The sequence below is a fragment of the Sycon ciliatum genome, chromosome 8, assembly GCF_964019385.1.
Source record: "Sycon ciliatum chromosome 8, ocSycCili1.1, whole genome shotgun sequence".
NCBI lineage: Eukaryota > Metazoa > Porifera > Calcarea > Leucosolenida > Sycettidae > Sycon > Sycon ciliatum.
The window spans coordinates 6,751,189-6,772,251 of NC_088650.1; the positions used below are offsets into that span (position 1 = coordinate 6,751,189).

Sequence of the window (21,063 nt, forward strand, 5' to 3'; positions counted from 1 at the left end):
CCGGGGCCGGGTGTTCTGTAGGCTGTGGAGACGGAGGAGGAGCGATTTGAGGGCGCAAATGGGCTGAAAACCCTTACATCATTGATTCAATAATATAATTATGTGCGTTCAAATCATCCTGAGCTACTCACCCGACAGAGGCTCGAGGTGAGGAGGCTCGAGGTGAGGCTCAACCGAGACGGAGACATTGGAAACCACTCTCGTCAGGATCTAGGAGGCGAGCTGTCACATCTCGAATTTTGTTGTGGCGAATACTAGACTGGCCTGGGCAGCTCAAGGGCCAAGGCATGCATGGCCGGTGCATCGATGGTGAACTGGCTCCCACACAAGAGCACGCGGATGTACCGTATTTTTATGGCTCCCGTATGACAAATTTGCTGCTTATGGCATACCGTAGCACAGTAGTACGCATAGTATTAGTAGTATTTTCCAACAAACAATTTGAATACCGATACGTGTAGACAGCAAGTAGCAGATGAGCTGATAGCCCTTGTCCACACATCTACTGGAGATCCATGTCAACGTGATGACGGATGAAACTATTACTTTGGACGTTTGACAGTCTTTCAGTATAATAATTATTATCATTTTCCTTGTTTGGTCGAAGAGTCTACACGTGGACAGTTTATCAGTAGTTTGTAGTGTTTGGAGTGTAGATCCACGTGCGAGTGTGAGGAAGTCTAACACGATGGCACACAGCTATCTGTAGAACTACATTTCTTGTAGACACTTCCCAGAGTTGGACAGGTGACGAGATTACAACACGGCTGAGTGCTGAGCTGACCCGCGGGCTTTGGTGTGGCTGAGGCCCAGTGAGGGAGCCGGAGAGTGGATGATCTTACCATGCTAGCCAGTTCAGTAGACCGTTGAAAGGCAATATTTGCAGGTACGGTGCAGAATAAAAATAAGTATAAACGACAAATTCATGTCATGACGTCAGTAGAGTCACTGGTGATGTAGTTCTTTTTGTTGTGACATAAATATAATTTTAGAATGAATTGATTATTTTTGAAGTGAGAGCTTGGCCAATTGGGAAGAATGAAAGAAATTGATTACAAAATATTTTAGTGTTTTTTAGCTTTGCAGATACAGTACCTACCGGTATCAGTTACATGTATAGCGTGTGTGTTTGTTAAACGACTTTTTATTCTGATAAAAAGGCGACGAGGGGATAACAATTTTTAAGTAATGCAATCAAAAGAACTATCTGTGCCGTCATGTCCACACACACACACACACGCGCGCGCGCACACACACACGCACACACGCGCACATGCACACACACACACACACACACACACACACACACGCGCACACAGAAAACAACGTACATGTAGCAAGGTTTGTATCCAGAACGTTTTCTTGCGATATTCTTCAGTGGAATATCGTCACTGATCAGTAACATCAAGAGTACATAACCCCCCAGAGTGTGCAATGCCTGATCCAGCTCTGCATAGGGTCTTGGTCGAGCGTAATCGGATCTTTGCGTCATAATACCGTACACATCTGAGGGGAACCCGGGGAGTCGCGGGTACTCTAGGATCAAAAACAATGGTGCCCTGCCTCGAGACCGGCCTTGCGCTGGTGTGAAGTGTACGCATGACATCAGAAGATCCGACTACGCTCGACCAAGACCCTATGCAGAACTGGATTAGGCACTGCACACTCTGGGGGTTATGTACTCTTGGTAACATGCAATAACATAGGATTTCATGACCATTAGGTGCAAACTATGCAGCCAAAACGAAAGCTATAAAAGGGAAGTGAAGTGATATAATTATACTTTGAAGTACAATAATGATGTTGTGATGTATGTACCAAATTATAACACCGGCAGTGAACAAGTGACTGACGGAGATATTAGTGAAAACAAACACAATACAGTCGTCCCTCTCTAATCCGGCACTTGTTTATCCGGAACCCTTGCCAACCGGCGCACTTTCTGACGAAACCGATTTTTTTCGTTCAATTCCTACATCTTAATCCGGCACTTGAATTCCGCCTCCGGCAGTGACTTTTTGAAACGAATCGCTCAAACTGCACGTAGTTTGATTTCATAATCCGGCAGTCGTAAATCGCGTACCGTACAGGTGCACTCCTTGCCAGGCCAGGCTAGGCCAGTCTGGTCAATGTTGTCCAGGAGACAACGGCAGTCAACCAACCATACTTTCTTATTTTAGCAAGGAGTAGTGTCCTGCCAATTTTCAGGTGAGTGTGTGTGTGCGTGTGTGTGCAAGAGTACATGTGAACATGTTCTCTGTTTTACTTTATCACTGTGTATATTCCCGGAGAACAATTGAGAACTATAAAGCCGTGCACCAAATACTTGGGTCGACACGGAAAAACCCTGCGTTTTGACGTACATATGATACATGCATGCAATTGGGTAGGGACGTGTAAGCGGACACAGGATTTCTTAATCCAGCACCCTCGTTAATCCAGCAGAAAACACTGTAGCAAAAGGCGCCGGATTATAGAGGGACGACTACTATTATAAGGAAACAATTGGAGGCATATTCAATTTCGAAAGTATACTGTGAGGTTCTTGATCTATGCTTTTGCTGTAGCTCTATAGTATAAGTTGCTGTATTTTGACATTTTTCCATTATTCCCTGTACTTACCCATGATGAGAAGGGAACGAAAACGTTCGGTTACTAAATTGGCTTACTTGACTGTGTGGTCGGATTGCGTTGGTGCTGACACCTTTTTTTACAAACACAATAATTCTTTTTTAAAGGATTGGGAGAACTTCAAATTTTAAAGGATCTGTCGGGGAATTGAACTGCCTGAAAAGAGAAAAAAATGCCAGCTTGTCAGCGCCTTCTAGGTTCGGCCTGGTTCCATAGCTCAGATGGTTAGAGCATTGCTCATGACAAGCAAGGTTGCGGGTTTTGACCGGGGTTGGTCCTCTGGGAGGGAAAAAGACCCAATTGCCATTAGTATGTGTGGCACGGGTTGTGAGCTGCCTTTGGAGTGAAAAACTTGTCTGTGTGGTCCCATGGTCCAGTTGGTTAGAGCATTGCTCATGACAAGCAATGTCCCGGTTTTGAATCCTGGTGGGTCCTGCATGTTTTCTCTCTTCAGGCAGTTTACTTCCCCGACTGATCCTTTAAAAATTGAACAGTATAATAATTGTATGTGTTGGCTGATTGTTACCCAGGCAACAACGGAATTGTTACTCAGACAACAGAATTGTTACCGTGCAACTCCAGAACTGTTACCGAGGCAACATGACGACATCATCTACTAATAAGCTATTGCTTAGCACTCTGTGTCTATTGGGACATGTGGCATACATAGCCGGTCTCGGTAAGCTGCATGTACATGTTTTAAATAATGTTTATCCTTGTCTACGAACGCATATGGCCGATTGGTTTGCAGGCCTGCCTGCGAATCGTGAGGTCCCGAGTTCAAGACCTGCGCTGGTAGCAGGGAGCGTGTAAAAAGACTGTTTACGCGTGTTGAACTGCGCCGACACCCACGGTCAACTGGGTGCTCACAGCTCGGAGTGAGAATAACAAGGATGCAGTTTACAGGGTTATGGGCCGTTACACGCCCGATTGGTCGAGAGACTAACCTCCTCTCCCCTGACTCACTTGTGAGGTCTGCATTCGCCACTAAGGTGAACAGGCATAGTGGTGGCCTGCGGATGCGAAGGCTAGTTTGCCACGATGTGTTTCTGAACATTCAAGCGATGCCGACGCGGGTCCCGCGAATATTATATTATCCTTGTCTCTCCATCTGTGTCAGACACTTTGAGAGTTTGGGTTTTAAAAGATTAGTAAAATAATTATGTACATGATGAGTAGCAGTCACACACTCTTTGGCTAGCATCTCCATTACATGCTTGCAATGTTGAAAAATGACAATCCATGAACATTGGGTAGCTCCTTTTCAAAGTCAGTACGTACCGACCCCCGCATGATGTTACCATGGTTACTGTAGACTCTCTGCTTCACAGTCAGGGTGTAAACCAAGCGAAGCCATAAAGCTAATTTATTCAATCCTCCCCCCCCCCCCCCCCCCTCTGCTACCTATTCAATATCGCACAAGTGGAGAACCCCTCGATAGGCTACCCGCGTCTGGTGACTGTATATTATAGTATCCAGTTACAGTGATGGAGAGTTACTCTTAACTCGTATCCTTTTCCTTTCTACATTTATTTATGGCTCAACATCCGAGTTTCAAATAATAAAGTTAATGATTATGGTGACAATGTGACTGGAGTGTTCAGCTCAGTTATCTAGTTATCAGAGACATCAGTGAGGTCAGGGACCTAGCATGGCATGACAGAGCTCTTTGTTGAATCATTTGTGGTTGTTGTCTCTGTATCCAGTGTGAGTGTGCATTCTGTTTGCTATTGTTGTCTGTTTTTAGCATGCAGCGTGTCTGATTTGCAATTGCCTGCAAATGCCCACGTAACGCATAATGACAGCTATGTGCCGGTGTTGACCACACTCAATATCACCTGTATGCGTGGTTATAGGTCAAGTGCAGGCGCATTGTCGGCTCAGTGTCTTCTGGGACCCACATGGGGTCCGGTCAAGTCATCCTGCCTTGCGATTGATTGCGGTCCGCCGACACCAGATAAAAACAGTCACTTTACCGGCAAAGTGTTTACGTATGGATCAAATGTCACACTCACCTGCAACGAGGGCTATTTTACAACTGGTGGAGATACGATCTTGACATGCGACGACTCTGTCGTGCTTGCCCCGGCGGGTACTGCTGTTGTTAGTGGTGGTGGTGGTGATAGTGGTGGTGGTATTTGGAAAGGCAATCCCATCTCGTGTCAATCTAACAGAAGTAAGTACCTGCTCAGGCTGCTGCACGTAGCTCTGGGTGTACTGATGTTATTCTGAGTTTCACAATAAATTTTATTCATGATCATTGGGAAATTTACTGCCAACTCGTTCGGAGCAGCACACATTGTATTGCTCTATCATTGATTGAGGAATGAGTTTGCAGAGTGAATGGGAAGAGAGCGAGTCTGCTCGGAAACCTTTTTCCTATCATAGAAGTTAAGGAAAAAAATTGGAGGCGTATCCAATTTCGAAAGAAGTGTCAGCAACAGCGCAATCCACAGTCAAGTTAAGCCAATTTAGTAACCGAATGTTTTCGTTCCCTTCTCTTCATGGGCAAGCAAGTACAGGGAATAATGGAAAATGTCAAATAGAGTAACTTATAGAGCTGAAGCCGTGTTGAAAAGCATAGATCAAAACCTCACGCTATACACGTGGAATAAAAATAAAATTCAGCTGGACAGGTCAAGAACAGGGTGAAGGTGACGAGATGACTAAAACACAATGAAGACATCGATGAGGAGCAGTATTCTTGATAATTTCACGAGGATTTGCGCCAAACAACTGAAGAGACAAAACATTTTCCTTCCGAACGCATAGTTCAGAGGAAAACATAACCCAGATACTATCTGATAGTATGCGTGTTGTTGTTGTGTATGCACAGCTGTAGCAAGTGGAAACAGTGAAGAGACGAAGACGAATATTTTCATTGCCATCACCGTAATATTGACAGTAACACTCGTTGCTCTGCTGGTCATGAATGTTGCCATGGAGACCAAAGATCCAGAAACCGATGTGCTATCGCATTTGTACATGGTTGCTGAAAAGGCTATTGGCCGATAACTTGCCTGTCGACGATCAAGGTTAGTCAGGTCTGATAGGCCAGATGTGTCTTGTGAGTTTTGCCAAATCACAATTCAATCCTAGATTACAAAGAAAGAAACCTGTGTGCAGAGCATTTTCACATTGTTCAGGCCATTGGTGTATTCCCAGTGTCTGCTCCAGAGCCGGGTGAGCCGAGTAATCCTCCCGGTTGGGCGGCGCTTGGACCCGGCTGAAAATATAGTACCGGGTCACCTGTGACCCGGTTGGTGCTTTTTTTTTAAACACGTTCGAACTTTGAAAGGACTGACTACATGGCTTGTATGTGTGACAGATCATGCAGAGGCGCGCGTCGAAGTGAAAGTAGTCAGCAGAGAGGTTTCGCTTCACGTTGTTCTACACTACACCGTGAAACTCGGGTTCACGTCGAACGTGAGTTGACCTCAGCTCACGTCATGAACGGGAGTTTCGACGCCAAAATGTGCCACACCGACGTAAAATTTCACAGTGTAGTGCAGAACAACGTGAAGTGAAACCTCTCTATTATCCGGTGTGTGCACTTGCTCAATTCAAGCTTGATCGTTGAGGTGTTATTTTTGGAAATGGAGCCTCCAGCGAAGAGGCGAATAAACAGGCCCTGCTTCCAGGACTCTAGGAAAACAGGTCGTCGTGGTGAGACAGCGCCAGGTACATGTGTACCCGGCTCCGACCCGGTGGAAATGGTTGCGCCAGGTACACGTGTACCCGGCTGCCCTACAATCCTAGAGCAGACACTGATTCCTACATATTAAAGTGAGTTGATAGACAGTCCAACCAGGAATCCAGGAATCCAGGGATGTCCAACTTTGCGTGGGGTCTTTGTTGGTCTTTGGGGTCTTTGTTGTTCCCTTTGGGAACGGTCACGATAATTTACTTTACTTTTTTTGCTGACATTTGACGGAAAATCTGACAGTGGTGTGTTGTGTGGTGTTTTTGTTGCTCATATTTACACGTGTTCTTGTACAGGCGGAACATTGCAACTTGCAACTTGTAATCTGCATCACCTCTTCTCCACTAGCTACTCACAGTACGCTAATTCAGTTGTACTCTTAATTGCTCTGATTACATTGCTTTCTCCAGGCCGACTTTTCGTACACTGGTTTACATTACACCAATCCGTAAGCTGTAGCTGTGAGCGGTTTTCCTGATTATCCACTTACTCCCCCTGCCCTCTCACATGCTCACTTCCTTGCATGCACGCACGCACACACACACACACACACACACACGCACACACGCACACACACACACACACACACACACACACACACACACACACACACACACACACACATACTGGCACCCACCCACACAAACACATATTTGTGAAGAAAGGATGTCGCAGGTAAAACAAATTTAATTAAATGACCTGTCCCTAAAATGGATTTGCGATGTTGGAAAATGTGACGTTGAAGAGCGACAATAGCTGTTTGCCTCGTTCATTTACTTGATTCGATCTTCTACCATTTCAAAGTGTGCATGACAGTCACCTGCACTTGGTCCGCATTATCCAGCTGCGCGCAAATGTTTCGCTTGTTTTCGTGGAGATTGCGACTACCTTCCCCTCCCTAACGTTAGTTCATAGCTTAGAACATTCCAAGTTAGAAGGCTGTTGTGTTTCGCGTTCACCACGCGATGGAGCATAACATCAGGTAGTTGTGCATGTATGTCAGTCATATTATATCAGTCCTAACTGTAGCCCGTTCTGTCTCACCAGTGACTTGGTGGCATGTGTTGGACAGTTGCGGATAGCATGCAACCTTTTTGGTCTTTTCTTTCTAAATTTAATACATTTAATCAGCAAAACAATCAATACAATAGAATTCAAAAGATTTTCTTTAGTTTTTCAATATGGACAATAACCCCGTACAATTCAATATAATCAAGAGTACATGAAAATGGTGATACATAACGTGCCGTGAGTACCCGTGGTGATTCGCTCACGTGAGGGGCAGTTTTGTCGCGAGTGCATTCTGTGGTGGCTCATTCCGTGGCCATTCCGGTGCCAAGAGCGAGCCTCCGGAGGGGGGGGGGGGGGGGGGCATGCCGTGGTATTCCATGAGGGCGAATGCACAACACTTTCTATGCCTGCTTGTTCGACCTTTCGAAAGCCTTCGATCGCGTGTGGCACTGCTGCTTACATGTACAAGGTATTATATAACCCAATAACTGTTACTAGTTCAAAACTAGTATTAGATAAACCTTGTTATAGTTCACGCATATTGGGAACACAGTGTCCTCCACCTTGTTTCATGCTGTCAATCTAACAACTTACATGTACATGTACAGTCAACTTGGCTAATAACGACTGCGGATATAATGACAATTCGCGAATAACGACCGAGTTTCCATGCCCAGAGCAAAGTCCCATCTAACTGTAGCACATATAATGAGACTTCGGGTATAACGACACTTCGCGAATAAGGACACTTTTTTGATGCCCCGCCGAGTGTCGTTATAAGCGAAGTTGACTGTATAATTATTATACACTGTACACACTCGCCCCATCCTGGAATATGGAAGCCTTGCTCTCTCTCTCTCTCTCTCTGCACTTACGTTTCATCAGCCGGATGCCCAGGCGCGTCTACAGCGCCGTCCAATAAACTATGCCTCCATATCCCAATCTTCAAGCCATGCCACCACTCCTCCCTGTTGCACCATGTCAGTCTGCCAACACTGAAATCAGGGGCGGATCCAGGGGGTCCGGGGGGTTCGAACGAACCCCCCTGATTTTTTCCGACCATAGTTCGGGTGTGACCACGAACCCATGCCCGTGCGACGTGCTCGCCCCATGCTATGCCTATGGCCTGCAGGCAAGAGCTGTCCGCTAGCTATGCAGCTTGGTAGACACAATGGTAGATCTCCACTCGATCTACAGCTACGCGTTCGCATCGGAGAAAGAGGTGCATGCATTTGTTGAGCTGCTGCGGAAACTTCGAAAGTAAGTATTTATAGTTTCAAAAACTAGATCCTGAAAGTGAATAGTGGCCGTGCAGTGCTGTAATTGTCGTCACGGCTCGTGCTTTTTGAGCTGTCTTAGAGTTCGTCGTCGAAGCGTCTAAAAGAGGCAGGATCAAGACCAGCTGTCATTGAATTTTGGTGACACTCCAAAGAAAAGTGTAGCCACTAGTAGTCTCGAAGGTAAAACAAAGAGCGAAACTTTGAAAATCACCTTCAAGTTCAACGTCCTATCATCCAATAATCAAAATTTCTGCGAACTGGGACAAATAATGAGACACGAAAGATGCAGGAAGCCTGCCATATGGAACCTACTGTACAGTGGAGTCAACATCGGGCGGCTCGGAGTACAAAATTATGGACAATTAATGAGTTATTACAGACAAGCTGCTGGAATCGGAAACTCGTACCAATCAGCTATTCTGCAGTAAAGAAATTGAAAATTTCTTCCTTGTGCTGCGTGTCTTCAATAATGTTTTAGCTGCAGAGTGTTGAAAACAGGGGTACTGAAGTTACATTTGTATAGAAGCTGGCATGTTCAAGTATTACTTGGCGCGCGACCCATAACGCGAACGTGTGAATTACTTGTTATACAATCATGTAGACCTACATGTGTACGTGTATGTCATCATTTCGTCATTGTGGGTAGGGTGGGAAAAATTGAACCCCCTTGGAAAAATCCTGGATCCGCCCCTGACTGAAATCACGTAGACAAGTGAAACAGCCTTCTCTTCAAATGAATTGCGAGCAACCAGAACCAATGAAACTCTTGAAACTGAATGAAACTCTTTGGTCTCACTTTTCACCTTCTCTTTCTCTTTCTCTGTTTCCCTTTTTTCTTTTCTTCCCTTGTGCATGCTTTCCCGCTAAATTTAATTTATCACCTAGCGGTAATGGTTACCACCTTCACGAGGCATATGCTGCAGGACTTCTGGAATTTGCTACACCCTCAGGCTGCTTCTGTTTGCTATCGATCGCGGTATACATGTGACTTATACTCACTGTCTTTGTGGACATTTGCGGGGCTTTAGATCAGATGACCTTCAATAGCCACTAACCAGTGCTGTGTCCTTAGGCTTAGATTCATTGGGGAAATGAGGACAGTGTGATTGTTGTGGCGTAGGTTGGATTCGGTGGGATGTGTCAGTTCGTGATTTTCATACTCCGAGTACTGTTATGATACTTCGTCACCTCTGTCTTGTGCGAGCAATATAGATATCGCTTGCCACACGCCATTGACAGGGGAGGCCAGCTTTCTCGCAGCAGTTGCACACTTGAGGAATTTGTAGGAATTGGCTCTTGTGGCTGCTGACGACGCATAGACGCATGCCCATGCGCTTATACAGACTTGATTTCCACATTTTCACGCACGCCTTCTGGTTTCTAAGTTCTGTATGTGTGTAGGCGAGTGTACACATGCGATGATGTTATTAGTGTTTTAACTTAAAGAGACCTGCGAACGCATCATCACCCACTGACTCAGCGCTAGAGTCACTCCAGCTCCCGGCATGCAAATGGCGCTCAGTACTCTCGGTGGGTATGCTATCGCTATGTCTCTCTTGTTTGACCAGGGCTCAGTGCAGTCACTCGTTGTCGGATTGGAAAACAGGCAGAAGTTGATCTCATCCAGGCTGTAAAGTGCTAGATCGCCCCATGAAACACCAACTTAGAGACGAACAAAAGGGAAAAGTGCGAGCGGCTGAACTTTGGTCTTCTTCGATCACACACGAGGGCGGCATGAAGATTTCTTCTGACCAAACCTAGAGAAGGCTGGCGTTCTGCAGTTCCTCGTGGTAACCACTTATCCGACCGATGCCCCTTGTTTGTCTTTGTGGAAGCCTTCAGTGGGCGCTCACGAGAACATTCGCTGCGCGCAAGAACGTTTCCTACAAGATCGAGACACTTCGTCATAGAGGAATGGCGTCGAGTCCACCACATAGTGCCACGAACACGACTGTGTCGCAGCCGTCTTCTCCGCCAGCCGTCTCACCTAAGCCGGCTGTACAGGGTAAATGGCAAACACTAGCGCATAATGGCCTGCCTCCCATGCAACTACTGCAGATACCTTGCCAGCTAGAACGACCTGACGTCGGATTCCTCGATGAGTCTCTACCAAGCTATGGCACCCTAGCGCAACGTCCCGTTCTCCCTGCTGTTGCTATACAGGAAAGTCAGAAAGTCAAATATTCCAAGCATCTGGAGGAGCAGCATGGCGAAGCGCTCCACTCACAGGACTGGAAGCCTCTGGTGGCACCAGCCCCAACAGCGGCGTCAGCATTCGACGTGATAGTTGAAGAGACTGGCCGACGCGAGAAGCGCTTGCAGGGTGACCAGGGCGCACACATGAACATCTTCGACAACATGAAGTTTGCCAAGCCTGGAAATCCGGAGGGGTGTTTGTGCGATAGTCATGCTGCACTGCAATACATGAGACAGCAGCAAGGAGACATACACGCCGGAAAGCTGCAACAGGTTGATGCCAGTGCAGCCACGGGTATGGGTGCAGCGGACGCGCCGTCGCGCAGCCAGAATGAGACGCCCTGGTATAAACTGTGGAAGATGCGTGCACTGGGAAAACAGGAGAAGAACGAAGAGTTGTGTGAGTCACCACCGCCAGACGGTTACAGACAGGTCTATCTACCAGCACTGCGTCCACAGACGAGCGCGAAAAACACCAAAACCATGTCGGTCAAAGCAGACAGTGCCGCTAGCGGAGAACGGCAAGAGAATCAGTCGCGCAGATCAAGTCCAAGACAAACCTCCGCGGATTTACAAGATGAACAGTCACGCAGAGAAAGTCCAAGACAAACCTCTGGGGATTTACAAGACGAACAGTCACGCAGAACAAACCCAAGGCAAACCTCAGCGGATGTGCAAGATGATCCGTCTAGCAGCACAAATCCAATGCAAACCTCGGGGGATCTGAGTTTGAGAAAAGCAACTCCCCAGTCAAGACGAAGCGGTGCAGCCACATCAAAGTCAAAACCCTCCACGGTGAACTCAGACAAAGCAGAGTCGACGCAGGATGTAACAGGTGCCGAGCAACCTGGCGCTGATCAAATGGAGGATAAGCAACAAGCTGAGGACACGCTGGACAACCTTCTCTAATGCTGTAATGGTATGGCAGCGTTGCAGTGGAATGCTCTGCTTCTCTGCTCCTGACTGTACCTGGATGTTTAGTAAGAGTCGGACCAGGGGGGAGGCTCAGGGGGGGGGGGGGGGGGGATGACTCTTGGTCGGACATACAGAATCTGATGTATTCCCAGTCGATACAGTCCTCGGCGTACTAGTATGCTTTCTTCTCTGGCTCTGCCTGACAAGCTGGAAGGGTACTAGTGGTACAGTGGTGCTTGGGTGTGATGTGGCTGAAACACATGTGCCAGTCCTAGCCTTCTAAACCACTAGAGTGTCCTCCATCTTCCGCTTCCAGACTAGTAACCAGCTCCTAGTTTTGTCTCATTAGTGTAGTGATGATGTATTAGGTTAAGTTAATACAATCATAATTGTGAATACATGTATACTGAAGCACTACTAAACTCCAACAGATTGTGCAGTGTCGACTTCAATACTTCTTTCAAAATACCTTGTGCCCAAGAGGCGAAATTAGCAGCGAACTATTTAATACTCGGATGTTGAGCCAATAATACATATAGAAAGGAAAAGGACATATGGATACGAGTTAAGAGTAACTCTCCATCACTGTAACCAGATACTGTACTATATACAGTCAGAAAGTGCAAAAACTAGGCACAAAACTGACAGAGTACTTGGACATTCGACGTCCTGACACCTAGCTTCAACACATCTCCGTAGCGCTAACCGACAGCCTTCCAACTTGTAAGGTTATGGACCTATTTAACACTTGGCTATTCCATTGAAACCAGTTACATGTAGGTGTACTGCGCCAGTTCACAAGGCGCTCTGGCAGTCTGGGCCAACCTGCGGCTGGTCAAAGTCTCAACGGCATTGCCCTCGTACTGCTGGTGATGTACAAGTGTCGGCTGGCAGCTAGCCTTTGGTGGCGACGTCCGAAAAATGGGCAGATTCGGCTCGAAACATCAGAGAAAAAATTGGCTGAACCATACAAACCTTATGGCAGGCACTACTTTGAATTCTGCACCATTTCTTTATCCACATACCAAACATGCATGAACCATACCAAACATGCATGAACCATACCAAACATGCATGAACCGGGTCACAAAAGTACCAAACTCTGCCAATTTCTCTGCCAGCATTATCCGCCCAGCGGGCTACTGAGAGTGCATTGTGGAGTGGCATAGTGATTGACTCTTCGTAGTCTACTCCGAAGTAACTACAGCATGCTATGGTCCAGTCTGTATTTTGGTTGTAATACTTGCCCTGATACTAACGTGCACACACAGTAACACACTCACACATACACGCATGCGAACACACGCACACACACACGCGCACACACACGCACGCGAACACACACACGCACACACACACAAACGCACGCACGCACACGAACACATACACATACACACACGCACACCACACACACACACACACACACACACAAACGCACACACACACAAACGCACGCACACACACACACACAAACGCACGCACACACACACAACACACACACACACACACACACACCTGTCTTGTTCGGTCCTGTACATTGCTTTTCAGGTTACATGTCCCCTCAAGGGGAAGGGACCGACAGACATGGACAGGCTGGCGAAAGTAAGCACTTTGTCAACTTAAATGTTCAGAAAGGTTTTGGCAGTATACGTTAACATCGATACACTATAGTCTTGAAGCATCTTCCGCTTCCAAATACAACTTGAAAATGGTACCCTCTGTTTCTCAACCATGTATATGTGGGGAGCCAGTCCCCAGGGGCAGGGCAGGCCCAGGCCTAGAGGAATGATACTCGCCAGGACCTGCACCCAGTATTCCGTTCATGCCACTGAACAATCAGGGTTGAGGTGGCTTCGTTCTCTCGCTTGCACCCTCACTCCGCCTGGTATATGTACATGGCTAGTGTCGTCACACCGGCCAGTTGCTGGTATCTTGCATTGTATTACTACAGTCGACCTACCCTTATAACGATAACCTCTATAACGATATTACCCTTATAACGATATTTTTCTGCCAAACCAAATCACTCCATTGACTTGTGTATACAATGCCTTACCTCTATAACAATATTGCTATAACAATATTACCCCTATAACGATATAAAATGGGCTGACCAATCAACATTTTCCATTTTATAACAATATCTAGCAGGGAATATGTAGTGTCCACTATCCAGGTAGGGCAAGCTTCGCTGGGACATGACGAAATGCAATGGGGGCACCTTGCTGTGTGCATAATGTGCATGTATGTCAGTTTTTATGCTATGAAGAGTGTAAAAAAAAGAACAAAATCCATGCATTATGACGTACATGTGTATGAATGAACTAGTTACCCGTATAACAATATTACCCTTATAACAATAGTTCTTGGTGTGACGCAAATATCGTTATAAGGGTAGGTTGACTGTATTACGCCACTGGGTCACAATCACTTCCCATCGACGGGTACATTAGCCAATAATGTCAAGCTCACCACCCATGCCCAAACCCGGCCAAGGGCCAACAGAAGACTTACTCAGATGATGCCCAGACATCATCGGGCGTGAATAGGAGACTTCCGAGCGGTGCTGTGTCGACTTAGCGAACAGGAGGGCACACAGCCTGTAGCTACTGGACACCGCTGAGACACGATACGGCAAATCGTCCTGTGCGACTCGAGGTAGTAGTAGCAGCGGCAGACGAGGTATCAGTATACAGGACCAGCGACTATTCCTGTCCCAAGCTGGCAAGTTTGGCAACACATGTACTGATGTAGAGTAGATGTACATGATTGTACATTGTACAATGTACAAGGAAAAGTTTGTTGACTGGGCCATTGCGCACTTGGCGATAGAGCTGCTAATGCACAACTGACGTCATACAACATTGTACCACCTGGGTTGTCTACACTGGTTTTTCCGGGCTCTTTCAGCTTGCTTTCTAGTAGTACATGTACAGTGTAGTGTTGAGCCACCGAAGTAAAATAAATTCAATACAATACAATACATAACTGCAGTAAAAAGTACCCGTAAAAAGTACCCCCCGGGTATAAGCAAAAGAATGAAAACAGTAACTGTTGTATTTGTAGGCAGAGGTATGACGTACAGTTTTAGGTCCACGATAGTTCGCTATACTGTACTGAGGTTTCACTCTTCGGTTGCTCTCATGTGTGCGTGTGAAATAAAATGTACTGTACAGTGGAACCTGTAAAGGTGACCACTCTGACAAGGCGAAGACCTGTATCAGAAGTTGCCAGCACTGTAGGACACAACAACTACAAATTACAATGTAGTACCAAGCCAAGGGATGATTCATGCGCATCCACCCAGTGCCCTGCACTCAAACGACCCTGGCCTGGAGGGGAAGACACTTGTACATAGCGACCACATGTTGAAGGTCCCCTGAGAGGTCGGCTTAGACAGGTTTCCCTGCATGTACAGTGTACACATACTGTCATACATGTACAGCGACATTTGTTTTTTTATTTCTCTCTCTCTCTCTCTCTCTCTCTCTCTCTCTCTCTCTCTCTCTCTCTCTCTCTCTCTCTCTCTCTCTCTCTCTCTCTCTCTCTCTCTCTCTCGCTCTCTCACTCTCCCTCCCCCACCCACTTTTGTGTACACTTTTTACACTCTTTTTACATTTGTACGCCATTGTGCAGCGGTACGTTTGTGCGTTATGCGTGTTATCGCCGCGGCTTGCCAAGAGGAATTGCGACAGACTGCAAATCACTCTGGGCACGCACCCTTTCCCAGTCGGGCGACGCGGATGGCTGTCATAAACAACCACGTTTTACCCAATGGGACTGGTTCATGTTATCCTTGACGGAACCTGTGCACTGCCAGCACGAATTCCGTGCCGACAATCGAGAAAATTAACATCCCCGGCCGTCGTTCTTTTCACGCAGTTCGTGCTGCGACGGCCAGTTTATGTTTGCCATGACGGAGGTCAGTGTAGACGGAGATCAGTATCGATTATTCCACAGATACAATGTACATTTACAACTACAAAATGTAATGTACTGACTGTGTTGCAATGCTTGATGGCACAATAACGCAATTATAATAACTGTCTTCGGTAGCAGAGTCAAACTGATCATACATGTACACCACCCTTCTAAAAATACTCTCCGTAACCTAAAATGTCTTGTCTACGCATTGCATCTACGTAAGAGCGCACCACCAACCACTAGGACATGTTGAACGTTTTCTCTGAACTTATGACCTTGTACATGTAGGTGTGCTGTAGTCTTTTAGTTTATTTCCATCGTTCCCTGAACTGTAGTATGTTGAGAAGAAGGGGACGAAAACGTTCAATACTTATTAAACATGTCCTAATTGCCTGGTCGTGCGTTCTTGCCCAGATGCGAATGCGTAGGCAAGATATTTTAATGCAGTGCTCTCTTGAGTGTAGCCTGTAGGCAGGTTGCCTGCAAACTATTCAAGTGCTATGAAGCTGCGTGACGCGTCCTTCAAGATTTTAAAACTTAAAAGTAAAACTGCACCAATGCTCCCGTTCCGTATCGATCGTGCAGCTGGGCCCATGCCATGGGGGGGGGGGACAATCCCACCACTACCATAGCGAGAGCAGCACCGCTTTCGGGAGGGGGGGGGGGGATCAGCCTTGTTTGGTGGGCATATGGTCACACAAAAATTAATGATTAAATCCCAAGGCCAAGGCAAGGGCCCTGACTAGTGCATTTTCCACGCGGACGCGTTGCGCGGGGGTCAGGATCACGTCATTAGTACAACAAACAAAATCGACTGGTGTCAAGAGTGCTTATGTACTCTTGCTAGTGCCTGGTGTACTTGACTGTACTTGATAAGGCTGTTAGTGACGGCGCGGATCCTCCTTCTTTCTGCATCATTTGTCATCGACGAACAGAATAGTACTATCGCTTTAATTCCCAAAATGATGCTACAAACGAGCAGTGTAGTGGCCATTTTGGACCGGAACATTATTCGTTATTCAGTGCCCACCTTCCCCACACATTCGCACGTGGATCTTATCATAGGCCAGCTGGCCCGTTTGCGGAATAACGCTCCCTTCAAACTGGCAATCCAAGTGCTTCTTTAAAAAGGCCACGAACCCCAAGGCTACGTTGGGAATGCCACCGCAGCACAATCGCAACTTCCCGAACGTTTTGATAGCAGTTCTAGGTGGGAGCAGAAACATGCCCGCAAAATACCGAGGTACACGGGCTGGCGGTACGAGCACTTCACGCAAATCTTTCGGCAGATTCCGATCGACATCCCGATATCCGTGAGCACCAACGAGAAAGCTTTGACCTCCGTGTAGCAGCGACCGTGGTGCAGGAAAGGGAAAAGATCAACCATCTCAATAATAGTCATGACGTGATGGGCAGTATCTGCTGATAGAACTTAGAAGTCAAGCATCTGACGACACCGTAGGATACCTATATACCCTCCTCGCACTGCAATCATGTAGTAACGATGCGTGCATATTTGCTGGCAATAAAGAACCTTCATTTTTTGCCCAAAGCGTTCTGAACAGCCTAGAACTTCTTAGTTTGTTCGGCCTCAGGTGTTTTCCATGACTCTCTGGTCAGTCGGCCTGAAGGTTTTCCCCTTGAGTCATGGCCTGCGAAGTGCAATAGCTGACACAGTCAACAATCGCCCTGGGCCAGAGTTAGTCTTGCCATGCTCGCACACGCACATGAAACAAATTGACATCGCTGTCGTAATCAGTATTTGCGTCGCTTCCTGAACGGCCGAGCTACGCGAACGGCACAGGATTTTCCGCCGTTCAATTTATAGTATGCGAGACGTCCTCACAGATCGTGGCGAGGACGGCAGCGCCGCAATGCACAATGTTATGCAATGAGTAGTTAACAGTTGGCGCTCGCGGTCGGCCGATCACAAAAGCGGTAACGATCCCGACCGCGAGCCATGGCCGTCAGATCGCTACCCGTGTAGTCCAGGTAGGGGCGAGAGACGAAAAAGGGCCTCGGAAGTTGGCGGTGGGTCATTTCCCCCCCACGCGCGAAGTCGATGTATGAAGGATGATGCAACTCTCGCTTCCTTCTCCGTGACTGTGTGAGGTGATGTCGGTTGCCACGACAGCAGGGATTCGTATCACTCTGCCAATGCCACTGCTCTCCAGCTCAACCTGGGTCATGCGGGCTCGTACTGTGATACACGATGGTTGCACGAATACCAACAATTCCTTCCTGGCCCCGGTTGCACGCTACCCAAGCCACGGGTGGCCGACAAATGCGCCTAATGGCTACATGAAAAACGATCGGGTCTTACTGAGCATCCTGCACCCTGTGGTGTGGAGCTGCTGGCCTCCAAGTCCTATTTCCTCTGCCCGCCTTCAGTGCAGACCGTTTTAGAAACCCATTGCAGAGCGTGGACGCATGGGCATGTACAAGTACAATGGTACAATGTACATGTATGTGTCTGCGCGGATGCATATCATATTTCAAGCACACACACGCACACACACACACACACACACACACGATGCATTCGTTGAAATCGTGAGAAAACGTCACGTAAGAACAGCTTCGGTTGGTGGATAGACACAGGCTGGTAGGCATTGGCGGATAATGCTCGAAAAGGTGGCAGATTCTGCTCGAAAAGCAGTGAAATTGGCAGAACCATACAAACCTTATGGCGGGCAATTCCTTGAATTCTGCTCCATTTCTTTATCCAAATACCAAACATGCATGAAACTTACCAGAAAAAGTACCGAATTCTGCCAATTTTTCTGCCGGCATTATCCGCATATGCCTACAGGCTGGCTGTTTTGCCGATATGCAAGCAAAACTCTATTAATTTTTCCAATGTTCCGTAATAATATTCACTACCGGTACTAGTAGTTGAGGGAATGGAAAAGGGACAAGTCGAAAGAAAAAGTTCCGTAACCGTAAAGAGAAAAGGACCTATAAGTTACTAGTTATGACTAACAGTCCACCAAGGTAACCAAGGTAACGAGATAATATAGCCAGATAGTGCGACACCAAGGCACGCAACTGACAAGGATGTTGAGACATTCGACGACCTGATACCTGATTATACATGTAGATCAGAGAGAGACAATACGGAGAGGGACAATACAGCGACAAACACTATACACAACAATAATTACTTGATAATGTGTGAACTGCAGTATAATTATGTACTTACATGTATTTGAGTGTAGGCAAGTTGTTGTTGTTGTTGTTGTTGTTGTTGTTGTTGTTGTTGTTGTTGTTGTTGTTGTTGTTGTTGTTGTTGTTGTTGTTGTTGTTGTTGTTGTTGTTGTTGTTGTTGTTTATTTATTTTACATCGCATGTCAAACGGGCAGTTCTACCCAATATACATGCACATGTATTATGAAAGCGATGACAACCAGTAAGAAGAGTCAGAAATGAAGAGAAAAATAAATAAAAATAAAATACGAAAATGGAAGTAGCAATGAGGGGAGGCAGGGTCAAGACGAGCAGAAAAAAATGAATCTCAAGTTTACAAGTCGGGTCACCGTAGCATGCAGGGAGTCGTAAGTATTTTACGACTCCCTGGTAGCATGATTCTATCGAGCCTCATCAGCAGGTTACGAAAGCCATTACATGAAGTAAAATACGCGTAGCATGCGTTTGAATTCACGGACATAATTATACTATGGACTTCATACAGTCGGGCAGGCCCTTCCAGAGTCGGCAGCTGGCTAGAAGCGGTCGGCATGCGCCAGAAGCACTGTGGGCCAGGGGGAGGGGAAGGTTGCGTCCTAACTGACCTCGAGTGGTCATGCCTGTCGGCGGGCCTTGCAATACAATTCGGGACGACAACAGCTCACTGACGATTCCAGAGCGGATTCTAAATGTCAGGAGTCGGAGCTTGCATTCCCCTCGTTCCAGCACTGGGCAGACACCCAGGGGCTACAATACAGGGGACGAGTAGTAGTAGTAGTAGTAGTAGTAGTATTTATTATTTTACTAGGGCAATCCCCACAGACTGTGAGTCAGAGAGTGTGGGCCAGTGGGTGCTCATCGGCCACGCAACGGATGCAACGTTTATCCAGTTTGGCTACCGTGTTCCGCTGCTCAGCGGACAGTCCTGGGAGAAACGCATTCGACGCATATAGAATGTCCAGTTACGGGTATGACAAGGGCAGAGTAATACAGCATCGCCTGCCGCACTTTTACTAAGTTTTAGGCAGTGTCGGATCTGGCGAAGGATTCGCAGCTTCATAGCCGTGCGTCGGACGATAGAGATGACTTGCGGTGACCAGCGAAGATTTTCGTCCAGAGTGACTCCGAGGTAGCGAGCCGTACTGGTCTGGGCAAGAGGCGTGCCAGTGCAAGTAATGTGGAGGTCGAGGTTTGCGCCTGCAAGTCGCCTATATGAATAGTGTTGTTACGACTACGAAGCTACACTGCCACCACACTCTGCAGCAGTAGGATTGTGCTTCGACTTGTTCTCTAAGCTACAGTTCTATTCACATGCCCTAGCGGGGTACATGTATGACAGTCCGCCGAAGGCCACGCCTCCGATACACCGAGCAGCTACAATGCATGTAAGCAATGCCCATGCATAGCCCTTGCGGATTATGCCGCATAATATTTGGCATAATCTTGGGATTTCGTCAAAATATTATGCTCCGGCATAATACACGGATTCCAACGTGTAGGGTCGGCATAATCTTTCGGTTTAGACAAAACATTATGCTTAGGGGCATAATACAGCTTTGTCAGAAAGCCTGCAGATGTTTTTTTTTTAAATACCCCAGTTACGACTCCTTGTCATAGCCCTTGGCGGATTATGCCGGCATATTATTTGGCATAATCTTGGGATTTCGTCAAAATATTATGCTCCGGCATAATATACGGATTCCAACGTGTAAGGTCGGCATAATCTTTCGGTTTAGACAAAAAATTATGCTTAGGGCATGGCCATGTGTGTATGCGTGGTTTCTCAATCCTCTATGTACAGCGTGCATACATAGTGGAACCGAGCATAATTCAGCATATTTGTTGGCATAATTGTGGCATAATCAAAAGCATAATTTGACGATTGGCCGAGCTCCGCCAATGGCTAGCCATGCACCTTTTACAAACATTGGTTACCAACTTACCACCGTCTATTCATTGGGTTTTTTCATTGAGCTTTTGTTTTATTTCGCAAATCCAAACGGGAGTTTCTTCCCAGTAACAAGGTAGCGAAGAGATAAGGTACATGTATGGGAGAGGGAAGAGGTGTGCGTGTATGTAAAATACTCAATCTGCGGATAGCATGTTGTTTCGTTCTTTGTGTATGCAAAATATGTGTGTGTGTGTGTGTGTGTGTGTGTGTTTGTGTGTGTGTGTGTGTGTATGCACTGGAAATGATAGTCATTATTAGTTCATCAA

The 21,063-nt window shown here is 46.7% G+C and overlaps 1 protein-coding gene across 1 annotated transcript; it reads left to right on the forward strand.

Annotated features, from left to right (window-relative positions):
• The first annotated feature begins 461 nt into the window (after positions 1-461).
• Positions 462-7,527, forward strand: LOC135823250 (CUB and sushi domain-containing protein 1-like). Its single transcript, XM_065336100.1, has 5 exons — positions 462-886; positions 3,162-3,310; positions 4,379-4,807; positions 5,468-5,666; positions 6,631-7,527. Exons 2-4 carry the CDS (start codon positions 3,232-3,234, stop codon positions 5,644-5,646), a joined length of 687 nt encoding a protein of 228 aa, XP_065192172.1. The 5' UTR covers positions 462-886; positions 3,162-3,231; the 3' UTR covers positions 5,647-5,666; positions 6,631-7,527.
• Positions 7,528-21,063: the final 13,536 nt, after the last annotated feature.

Coding starts and splice junctions, on each gene's coding strand:
- LOC135823250 (XM_065336100.1), top strand. CDS start 3,232: ATGACGACATCATCTACTAATAAGCTATTGCTTAGCACTCTGTGTCTA. Junction 3,311..4,378: donor GGCATACATAGCCGGTCTCG/GTAAGCTGCATG, acceptor GTCTGTTTTTAG/CATGCAGCGTGTCTGATTTG. Junction 4,808..5,467: donor CTCGTGTCAATCTAACAGAA/GTAAGTACCTGC, acceptor GTGTATGCACAG/CTGTAGCAAGTGGAAACAGT.